Genomic DNA, 12,546 nt, shown 5'->3' on the forward strand with positions numbered 1-12,546 from the left:
TTCACTTTCTTTCAATTTAATAAAATTTAAAAAAATACTTACTAAATAAACATCACAAAAGTCATTCAACCAAAATCCATGTAATGCTCTTGTCACGTTTTGAAGATCATATGTTTTAAAATGAGTATCACATGACTCAACCATGTGATTGAGACGACTCAAAATCCATTGGTCAATTTCATCATTTATAGTATATGACTCCACTGGTTTGTAATCCTTTCCCAGATGGCTTTGTATAAATTTAAATGCCTGCCATATCTTATTACAGAAATGTCTGTTACTCTTCACATGTGTGATATTCATGTTTATTTCCTGAGCTGTAAACAAATAAAAAGAGTATGAATAAAAGCCCATGAAGCAAAAAATCAATGCTAACAAATGGTAATAGAATGTTTTTCATGTAGCAAGGTTAATCATTCAATTTTACAGTCCCCATTTGGTTTTACCTTCCAGTGTATTGCTGAATAGATTATAGAAATATAAATTTAATTGTTGCAGTTTTTTTCATGTTTGTCTCTGGATATCTTTGACAACTTAAAGTGAGGATTAATGGCAAACTGAAATAGTCTATCCAAACCTTATTACCTTTAAAATCAAAGGAACACAAGTTGAACCTCAAGGCATCTGCCCCAGCTTCAGATATACCAGTTGGGAATTCCTTTATTTGGGCAGACTTTGCAGTTTTTATCTCATTTTGGTCCAGACCACTAATATCTAACTTTTTTTGAAGGTCCTGAAACATAAAGTTGAATACAATTTCACTCATATCATTTTGTTTATTTCAAGAAATTTTGTTAGATAGACATTATTTTACCGTAAATTATCCTGAAACTTCATTTATTATGATGCCATGAGACAAGAACTATCTGGATCATTTTTTGTGTGTTATCATAATTTAATAATTAAATCCTAGTAAATCTTTCAATTCCTGATTTCAATACAGAGAGTGTGTCTCATTGGCACTCATACCATATCTTCTTATATGTATTACATCTTCTGACATCAGACTCGGACTTCTCTTGTACTGAATTTTAATGTGCTTATTGTGATGCGTTGATGCGCTTATTTTTCTTATTTGGCTAGAGGTATAGGGGGAGGGTTGAGATCTCATAAACATGTTTAACCCCCCTCATTTTTGCGCCTGCCCCAAGTCAGAGGCCTCTGGCCTTTGTTAGTCTTGTATTATTTTTGATTTAAGTTTCTTGTGTATAATTTGGAGTTTAGTATGGTGTTCATTATCACTGAACTAGTATATATGTTTGTTTAGGGGCAAGCTGAAGGACGCCTCCGGGTGTGGGAATTTCTCGCTGCATTGAAGTCCTATTGGTGACCTTCTGCTGTTGTCTGTTCTATGGTCGGGTTGTTGTCTCTTTGACACATTCCCCATTTCCATTCTCAATTTTATTTTTTATATCATCTATATAACCGTTGACAAATGCTTTACAGGTCTTACCTGTAGTGATATACCATTTATTACATCAATTGGATCTATCACATTTCCCAGGGATTTACTCATCTTCCTTCCATGAGAATCTCTCAATAAACCATGCAAAAGAACCTGAAATTTCAACAAAGTTCAAAGATAATTCTAGGGATATCAAATTTGATACACAAATCACAACATTAGCTTGAGCATATATAGATTAAACCTTATTGATCTACATATACATATGTCCTTAGCTTAACTTAATTTCTCAGACCAATTGGTAATAGACGTATATCAATTGTGTTTAACTATATTGTACATGTAATCCTCACATATAAACTCAAAACAATACATAAACATTTTAACATTGTATCTTAACATCTCTATACAGATAAGATCAAAATACTAGTACATGATGTTCTAAGAAACCTTTAAAAATACATTAATTGCATTTCCTTAATAGTGTCTTATTACATAGTATGTCACAATTCAGTTGAGTTATCATTTTCAGCAGTTACTTTCAACACATGTTATGCCAAAATAGTGTACTGTGGATTCATTTATTTTCGTGGATACCAATTTTCGTAGATTAAAGAAAACTTACAAGTTAGTGGATATTAAATTTCATAGTTTTACCGAGGTCTGCCAACAAACCTATAGAAATTTTGTTATTCGTTGAACATTTAATTTTGTGGTTCACCTGTTCCCACGAAATCCACGAAAATTGGTATCCAACAAATATTAATGAATCCACAGTAGTTTCAATACATTCAACTTATTTTTTCCCTGTTAATTAATGCTAGGTTTTACAAGAAATGTGTTTGTCTTCCAAAAATACAGTTGTGGCCTGCCTGTGGTCTCAAACAAATATAAACAATATTGGAAACCACAAAAATCGTTGATCGAAATAGCAATTTTTTGTCAAGTAAAACATACTATGCAAGTTTGATTAAATTCTGTCGAGCTATTTTCAAGGAGATCTAGATTGACAAATGCAATATAGACAACTATGCTGGATAACAGAAGTGATCACTATGTTGGGCTACTGCTGTCAAGTAAGATAACCAATTAATTTGTCAGAAAATGCATAATTGATGGTTTTATTAAGAAAAAGCAAGGTTTTTGATTTGACATTTCCTATTTCAGATTTAGTTATTTACTGGTAAAGAAAAGGCATTTTAAATATTTTGGTCATCAAAGAAAAAGTACCTCATTGTATCATCTCAAATTTTGATAACTCACCCAAGACACTTTACAAATCAATCTACATGGTATACATGAGAAAATTTACAACCAAGATTACACCTTGATAAGTGTCAGCTGATTTGAGACACCTGAAATTCATTTATATATACAGTAAAAATATTTACCTCACTGAATGGAAGCTGATTTGTCAGTTTCAGACCCATCATGACCATTCTTGCAACCCAGAAAAATATTATGTCACTTCCTGTTTCCAAAAGACTTGTGGGATAGTATTTTTGAAAATCAGCTGTCTGAAACAATAATCAAAAATAAAATGCTTTGTCTAGTGTAAGGGCCACAAATTTCAGTCAAACTAGACCAGTTAGTCAACTCAAATATGAAGTAACCACCATCCAACTGACCATTTGAATTCTGCATAATAAAAAATGTTGACTTCAATTTTGAAAATCTCATTTTATTATAACTGCATAATATCTATATAATTGTGTTTCTTGTTAAAAATTATAAGTATCAATTATGTTCATATAACACAGTATCGCATCTGAAAGAGTCAATGTTTATGAATATTAGCATTCTGTATTTTCTCTTATTCTAGAATCCTACTACAAATGTGACTTTAAAAAATATTATTTGTTAAATGTGAGAAATTATTTATTACCTCAGCTGGCCATCCATGGACAGAGAAAGGAAAAATCCCAGAAGAAAACCATGTATCTAACACATCTTCATCTGAAAATCAAAAAAAAAATCATTAAAATGTATTATCGCTATTTTGTGCATTTTTCCTTTGATCTTTTTTTGTGATAATTTTTCATATCATGCTTCTCGTTTTAGATGGAAAATTATCGCTAGAAACTAAGCAGGCACGTGGCGTTGCTAACGAAATTGGCATGAAATTGACAACGTTGTTATAGGTAAAATAGCGATAAACAGATTATCATTGGTCATATCAACTCAATTGCCTTTCTCGCTTTCGCTGTTCCTGCTCAAGCCAGAAAATCTTGTTTCTCGCCCTCTTTCTATGTCATGTTATACTAAGGTGTATCAATATTATGTCATGTTATGTTATAGAGAATCTATTTTGTCATGTAATACTATATATGGAGAATCAATGTTGTCATGTTACACTATCATGACTATGGAGATCCAACTATATGTCATGTTATTGAGAAATAAACAGCTGCGCCATGAGCGCATGAAACGCCCGACGTCTTGTGTGGAAGTTTTATGCAATAATCATAAATAGTTTCTGAGAAAGTTTTAAGCAATAACCATATATTGTTTTTGAGACACAGCGGGGACATGTGAAATCCCCAACCCTGTTTTTTTTTACAAAAAACTAAATTTCACTAAAATAAAATTTTGAATCAAAACCAAAAAGTATACAGATCTTTAGATTAATATAACAAAGAAGTGTGTAAAGTTTTAAGCAATAATAAAAAATTATTTTTGAGATACGGCACGACATGTAAAAAAAAAACTCCCCTGTTTAACAAAATACTCAATAACTCCAAAATAAAGTTTTGAATCATCACCAAAAAGTATACAGATCTTTAGATTAATATAACAAAGAAGTGTGTGAAGTTTTAAGCAATAACCATAAATGGTTTTTGAGATACGGCACAACATGTAAAAAGACCCTCCCCCTTTTTTACAAAATACTCAATAACTCAAAAATGAAATTTTGAATCATCACTAAAAAGTATACAGATCTTCAGATTAATATAACAAAGACATGTGTAAAGTTTTAAGCAATAATCATAAATCGTTTTTGAGATATGGTGCGACATGTAAAAAAAACCTCCTTTTTTACAAAATACTCAATAACTCAAAAATAAAATTTTGAATCATCACCAAAAAGTATACAGATATTAAGATTAATATAACTAAGAAGTGTTTAAAGTTTTAAGCCATAATTAAGAATAGTTTTTGAGATACGGTGCGACATGTGAAAAAAACACACCCCTGTTTTAGTTACAAAGTGCCGTAACTCAAAAAGTTTTAATCTTATTTTCACCAAAAAGTATACAGATCATTTGACCATCATAAGAAACAACTATGTTAAGTTTCATGAAATTTGGATAAGTCGTTCTCAAGTTACGGTGCGACATGTTTACGCCGGACAGACAGACGGACGGACAGACGGACGGACAGACGGACATTTGTATACCATAATACGTCCCGTCAAAATTTTGACAGGCGTATAAAAACTATATACCATGTTATGGAAAATCAACTCTGTCATATAATGTTATGGAGAATCAATTTTTGAATTGCTATACTATGGAAAATCAACCCTATGTTATGTTATGGAGAATCAACTATGTCATGTTATACCATGGAGAACCAACTCTTTGTCATGATATGGAGAACCAACTCTGTCATGTTATACTATGATAATTGACTCTATGTCATCTTATACCATGGAGAACCAACTCTTTGTCATGATATGGAGAACCAACTCTGTCATGTTATACTATGATAATTGACTCTATGTCATCTTATACCATGGAGAACCAACTCTTTGTCATGATATGGAGAACCAACTCTGTCATGTTATAGTATTGAGAACCAACTATATGTCATGTTACACTATGGAGAACCAACTCTATGTCATTTTATAGTATAATGAATCAACTCTATGTCATGTTATACTATTGAGAATCAATTCTGTGTCATGATATGTTATGGAGAATGCTACTATGCTATACAAGCTTCCTCTTACTCCTAAATGCTATGTACTTAGCAGAGAAGAAGCAAGTACCTATTTTCAAGTGTTTAGTTTGACCTGACTGGGACTCAACCCAAATCAATATGAAATGGAGGCTAGGATGCTACAACATGACCACCAAGGCAGTTTTTGTCTACGAGAATGTTTAGTATCTTTGTATAGCTCATTTAAATTCAAGTTTTGACTCATGTGCAGCTACCAAAAACAACATATCTGTTTAATCGTTTAACAAAGTACCTTGATTGAGTACAATATTTTCTGCAGAAGTTCCAAGTATTTTCACAGCTTTTGACATTGCCTCAGTTTCATTCCTTGCAATAATCCAATCACTTTCTGTATTTTTCTGCCATTTACAAAAATAACCAACATATTTTAAGATTAATACATTAACAATTTATCAAAAATGTAAAATATGTTTACATTTGAATGTTTAACAAGCTCCTAACTTTTGTTGCATAATGCATTATACTTACAAGTTTCAGAAATATAATCATAAACAAGAATGTGTCCCAAGTACACGGATGCCCCACTCGCACTATCATTTTCTATGTTCAGTGGACCGTGAAATTGGGGTCAAAACTTTAATTTCGAATTAAAATTAGAAAGATCATATCATAGGGAACATGTGTACTAAGTTTCAAGTTGATTAGACTTCAACTTCTTCAAAAACTACCTTGACCAAAAACTTTAACCTGAAGCAAACGGCCGGACGCACAGACGAACGGACAGACGGACGGACGAACGGAGGCACAGACCAGAAAACATAATGCCCCTCTACTATCGTAGGTGGGGCATAAAAACTTAGTTATTTCTAAATAACACTTGATTCTTAAATATTTACTGAAGTACTGAAGCAAAATTCATAAAATATATTTTTAAAATGTAATACTTTATATGGACCAAGAGTGGACACTGCCCAATGTCTCATCATTTTACATATATACAATGATTCTATAGACCATATATGTTGATTTATTATCTAAAACACTGACCTAATCAAGAGGACCAAATTTGATAAATGAACCATAACAATGAGGTCAACATGAGATGTACCTGTTAGAGGAATAACTTGAAATTGAATATATAGACTAATTATGTTTGAACTTTATCTAATAATCCTGCATCTTTACTGATAAACGGATAGCACTTGTATAATTTTTTTTTATAAGTAACAAGAACATGCAGCTTTAACTTTGTGATAAGAAACCTGTTCTGAAAGAAGTCAACAAGATTCTATAAATAAATTAAGATACAAACCTGGTTAATAAGTGTTGCTTTATATGCTGGTATTCTATGTCCCCACCACAACTGTCGGGAAATACACCAATCTCTGAAATATTATCATGCTCATTTCAAATGCTACTTTCTTGCAATTGGATTTCAAATGAACATCAAAAATGAAATATTACTGACTCAATTGACAGGAGTCTGTTGATATACAACTTGTACTGAATATGACATCACGAATTTAGATATTAAATAACATAAGTCATGTAAAATCATTCTACCTTAGTATTACACTTTTTCATCTATTTTAGAAAACGCACACAGCTATTTAAACTGTTAGAAGGCTTGACATCTTTATTTATATGTTATAGTGCATTCTAATTTTTTTCATTGGTGGCACTTGATATATCTTGCATGACAAACTGCATGTTGAAAATCATAATACAGATTACCATAATTCTATTTCAGTTAAAACACTTTGCATCATGTACATGTGTTGTGTATAATGTGTTTGTAAAGTTATAATTCTAACCTAGCATTTTCCAGGTAATCATACCAGATATTTTCATACATTGCTGGTATCAGTTTCAGTTCTTTATTCTGTACAACCTGTCAAAGAAATATATTTATTATAATATCCCTCTTCAGACAGAACTTTTATTATACAGCTCTTTTCAGAGGGAACTTTTTATGGACACTACTTTTCAATGACCCAACCAGTAAAAGAATGATCCAAATTATGTTCTAGAATTTATGCCTCTAAATTCTAGACTAAATGGGAGAAATTTATAAATAAAAAGAAGATACTGATATCAATATATAATCTATGATCTAAATACCCTTTAAAAATAATTTGGTTCATTTAAAATAATGATAAATATTTTTTCAAATTTGAAAATGGTTCACACTCAGGGGAAACAGCAATGTTTTAAAACTACAACTTTACACAAGCTAAAATTGACATTTTTAAATACCTGTACAGCTCTCTTTGCCATCTCGTCACATTTAACATACCACTGGTCCATCAATATAGGTTCTATTACATCTTGGGATCGACTTAAATGAAATGGAAATGACTGTGTACTAAATATGACATTACACTTTTAGATAGACCTATGTACAGTGAAACCTGGGTAAACCGAACCCTGATAAAACCGAATTTCAGTTTAAACCAAACAATTTTCAAAGTCCAACAAAATTTCCCTGTTACAGTGACTTGACTGTAAGTGTTGCTATTCACCAATTGCAACTCATTCAAAATTTTGACCAAATTGCAATTTGTTTTATAAAATCAAATTGTTCAACTGGTCAGAATATTGAACAAATTGTTCAGTCAAAATGTGAAAGTGCAAGGTGATAAGATAAAATATACTTACAATCCTATAAGACTTTAACTCCACTTTAATGATGTTATTACTAAATTTGTCTATCAATCTGTATAGTTATATTATAGCCATTACCATACTAAAGGTAAAATGTTTTATTTTGAATTGCTATAAAAATGTCCAAACTAAGCTTTTATATAGTTTTTCTTTCGAAAAGGATTTTATATTTATAAGAATCATAGATCATTTAAAATAATACATCATATATTCAGTAAAATACGTGTGAAATATAAGTTTCCTTGGGGAGATAACCTAAAATACTGTTCTTTTGAATAAAGATTTTTTGAAACCAAAAAAGATTATCTCCCCTTCCTACAAACATATTGCAATTTCACAAATATTTTACTGAATATGAAATGTTTTTATTCACATAATGTGTGATTCTTATGAATATAGAATACTTTTCGAAAGAAAAACTATATAAAAGCTTAGTTTGGACATTTTTATAGCAATTAAAAATAAAACAGTTCACCTTTAGTATGGTAATGGCTATAATATAACTATACAGATTGATAGACTGATTTAGTAATACCATCAATAAAGTGGAGTTAAAGTCTTATAGGATTGTAAGTATGTTTTATTTTATCACCTTGCACTTTCAGGACTTGACTGTGGTTTTCTACAGCAGTTGGTTCAAATTTCTAACCAGTTGAACAATTTGGTTTAATAAAACAAATTGCAATTTGGTCAAAATTTTGAATAAATTGCAATTGGTGGATAGCAACACTTACAGTCAAGTCACTGTAATTAACGTTAATTTAACCTGAAAAAAAAAAAACCCTGTCAACACTGAATTCAGAATGCTTTTTGGAGGCTCGTTAGTAAATATGTATTTAAAAATTACCTGTCAAAATCGATCGATAGCAATCAAAACAAAAAAGTATTTTTAATTATTTGCATGATTTAATAAAACAAACACAGGATGACAGAGTATCCCCGAGGGTATTTGCTGTTTAACGAACTCATGAGTTGTTATTACAAACTAATAAGTATGTTTGTGTCTATGTTTTCAGTGTCAGATTAAATGATTTTTTTTTGTAAAGAAACGTTAAACTGGTCCGCTGCCCCTATCCCCGAAAAGGACAAGAATTGAACTTTCCCTTAGATCAATTAATGCACATTGCTCAAATATTTACGGCCACAAATTCGTTACTGCCATTCAGTAGCTAAACTGTTTAATTAAATAATAGTTTTAAAGCGTTCCACTGGATTAAGAAGTCGTGCAACACACCACAAACACAACGTTAAGTCCCATGGGTGTTCCGTTTGGACAGGTTTCACTGTATTAAAATAACAACAAGTCTACTTCATTATTTTACATTGTCATTTATTTTAACAAATGCCCATAAATATTTAAAATTTACAGAGGGCTTGATTTCATTATTTATTTACAGACTTAGTTCATTAATAATGTTTTCATTTATATCATTTAATTAAACTATTTTTAATTTTAATTTCTAGGAATTCATAAAAAAATACTTTAATGGTGGATTAATAGGAGCACACTCTTGATATAGGTTCTGAAAGTTATAAGTTATTTGTTAACAGATATACCAGATAATTATCTGATAGCTGTTACTGGATGATATCCTGAAAAAATTTCATCATTTACAGTTTTAGTACCGTAATAGATTTTATTCAACTGAATTTGTAGGTTACGTTAAATATTTCAACTGATGATATAAGTTATTGGGAAGCATATTCTATTATTTATTATTACACATGGTAGTCATGTAGTCTTGATTTTTTGGCTCATGATTTCGTGGAAATATCAAATCTTTTAAATGAAAGCATTGTTTAGCCTTCAACTGATTATCTTTTTACATACAAGTACCTGCATACTGGAATAGACATAGAATGATTATCTGATCCTTTCAGAAGACCCCTTTCAGCTAAAAGTTTACCAAGTTCTTTTCTGCAATCAAATCGTTTTACGCCATTAAATTGACTCCCTGAGTTATCCATTCTTCCATTGTTATTTATAACTGTCTTAAATGGTAAACTGTGACGCTGACCAACTTCAAAATCTGTGTAGTCATGGGCTGGTGTTATCTTTACAGCACCTATACAATGAAAGACAACTCTTTGTTATTAAATATATAATTAATAAAATAACTGAGGTGAATGCAGAGTAAGAAAACTATTTTGGTGTATATATAGATTCTACCACTGCATCGAGTGTGATACGATTTATTTATCCTCTCAAGACAGTTAAATTTTCAAATTTAAAACATGAGGCTCGCCGAGCGTTATAAATATTTAAAATTTAACTGTCGAGAGTGGATAAATATCGTATTACACGAGATTTGGTGGTGGAATCTGTTTCTCTAATGATTTTCAAATATTATGCAGGCAAACTTGTTTCTTCTTTACGAATGATCAGCAAAAACATGTGTTCTTTCTTTGTGACGTCATCAGGCATGGTCGCCTTTTTTTATGCCGTCACAGTAGGAAATTCAGTGGAAAGCAAGAAAATTCGAGGTCATATTTGGATTTTAACCAATGATGAACTGAGATCAAACGAACCACACGTTGATTAAATCTTTTTATACAACGGGTGCAGAAAGGGATAAATTCACAAAGAATTAGAGAATATGTTGTATCAACCATCCGTGATGATATTGATATCAGTCACGGTTTATACAAAAGCTTTATCAAACCCCTAATCTGTATTATGTGCTCTCGACATAAAACATGTACTTATGGTATATAATAAAGTGTATATGATACGTTTTTTTTCAAAATCACTCCATATCAGCTCTTAACCAATTTAATCCCTGAGCAGAGCTCTTGGGACTATATTGGTGTCTACAGTTGATACAGGTGTAATATTGTTAAGTCAAATGATATTGAAAAGTCATATGATATTAAAAATTCATATGATATTGTTAAGTCATACAATATTGAAAAGTCATACGTTATTCTAATGCAATTTGTATGTAACAATTTTTTTCATTGGCTAAAAGTTGCCGTCAAATCCACAGTTGACCAGGCGTAACTAAGGAGGGACAACCATTTTGAAATGATTGATTCAACAAATGTTCGATTACTACTATATAATCCAAAATAAAACAACACCTACCTCGAATTCGCGGTTTTAAAGTTATTTTATCCGAATTTGAAGCGTACAGGTAACTTAATAACCTCCAGTTTGTAAGTTTTCATTTGTCTGACGTCACGTTTACCCATGACGTCTTTGCGCCAAAATCATTCATGAAGTTTCATGGATTTTTTTCTATTTGTCAAATTTAGACATTTTTCCAAGTTTTATCGTATGATTTCTTTTTGAAATGCATTAGAATCGGAATAACAGTACTGTAGTTGAAGAGTTGCCACCGTCAATTTTGATTTGACGGTCGCAAATCTCTGTTTTACTGTCTCCGCTATGCGTCGCCAGTAAAACTGCATTTGCGATTGTCAAATCTACAATTGACGGTGGCAACTCTTCAACTACAGTACTGTTATTCCTTAATTGAAAAGTCATATGCTATTGAAAAGTCATATGATATTGAAAAGTCATATGATATTGATAAGTCATATGATATTGAAAAGTCATATGATATTGAAAAGTCATATGATATTGAAAAGTCATATGATATTGAAAAGTCATATGATATTGAAAAGTCATATATTGAAAAGTCATATATTGAAAAGTCATATATTGAAAAGTCATATGATTTTGAAAAGTCATATGATATTGAAAAGTCATATGATATTGATAAGTCATATGATATTCTCTATATAGCATACATCAGATATCAGGAATTCCATATAGTAGTTACAAAGTATATAGAATGTTTGAGTTTACCTGTTCCAAACTCTCTATCTACAAACTCATCACAGATGATGGGTAATCTGTCACCAAGTATTGGATGTATCACATATTTCCCGTGTAAATGTTTATATCTGTTGTCATGGGGATGCACTGCTATGGCAACATCACCAAGCATTGTTTCTAGACGAGTTGTAGATACAACTATCTCACCTAAAATAGGGAATAAATCTGATTATGTAAGTGGCTTTTTTTCTTGGATTCTAAAATACAAAACAAATAATGTAAAGAAAAGCCCTTTTTTAATGTGTCAGGAGCCTCTGGCCTTTGTTAGTCTTGTATGATTTTTAATTTTAGTTTCTTGTGTATAATTCAGAGTTTAGTATGACGTCCATTATCACTGAACTAGTAAACACATTTCTTTAGGGGCCAGCTGAGATGATTAAAAAAGACTTGTTTTCCAAGGGTAGACTATCAAATGCAATTTTTTTGTGAATTTGAGATAAACGTATATTTTAATGGAAAGAGAACCTACCTCCATCTTCAATGGGATATGCAAACGATGTAAGAATTCCAAATTCTATTTTAGTATCATATCCTGGAACTTTTAGAAGTGTTTTCCCTTCAATGGGAACATTATCTACCTAAAAATATATAAACTGTAAATTCAGAAATTATTGTGTGCATTTATTATAGCTATTTTGTTTATTTTTTGCGATATGTAGAAAATCCTGTTTAATTCATAAAAAAAATTGGATTATTTCAAAATGGGAGTTCAGATTATTGTGATTATAACCCT

General features: G+C 31.1%; 1 protein-coding gene across 1 annotated transcript in view; it reads right to left on the reverse strand.

The window, feature by feature from the left end:
- The window catches only part of LOC139512970 (valine--tRNA ligase-like), a 41,990-nt gene that overhangs the window by 17,402 nt on the left and 12,042 nt on the right, over positions 1-12,546 (reverse strand). The window contains exons 8-19 of the mRNA XM_071300976.1: positions 12,283-12,391; positions 11,784-11,960; positions 9,810-10,038; positions 7,565-7,646; positions 7,123-7,199; positions 6,621-6,693; positions 5,601-5,706; positions 3,291-3,361; positions 2,797-2,922; positions 1,454-1,558; positions 586-733; positions 43-317 (exon numbers count right to left, since the gene is read on the reverse strand). Coding sequence (XP_071157077.1) covers positions 43-317; positions 586-733; positions 1,454-1,558; positions 2,797-2,922; positions 3,291-3,361; positions 5,601-5,706; positions 6,621-6,693; positions 7,123-7,199; positions 7,565-7,646; positions 9,810-10,038; positions 11,784-11,960; positions 12,283-12,391 — 1,578 coding nt within the window. The remainder of the gene's footprint in view (positions 1-42; positions 318-585; positions 734-1,453; positions 1,559-2,796; positions 2,923-3,290; positions 3,362-5,600; positions 5,707-6,620; positions 6,694-7,122; positions 7,200-7,564; positions 7,647-9,809; positions 10,039-11,783; positions 11,961-12,282; positions 12,392-12,546) is intronic.

Source organism: Mytilus edulis, chromosome 2, assembly GCF_963676685.1.
Source record: "Mytilus edulis chromosome 2, xbMytEdul2.2, whole genome shotgun sequence".
Lineage (NCBI taxonomy): Eukaryota > Metazoa > Mollusca > Bivalvia > Mytilida > Mytilidae > Mytilus > Mytilus edulis.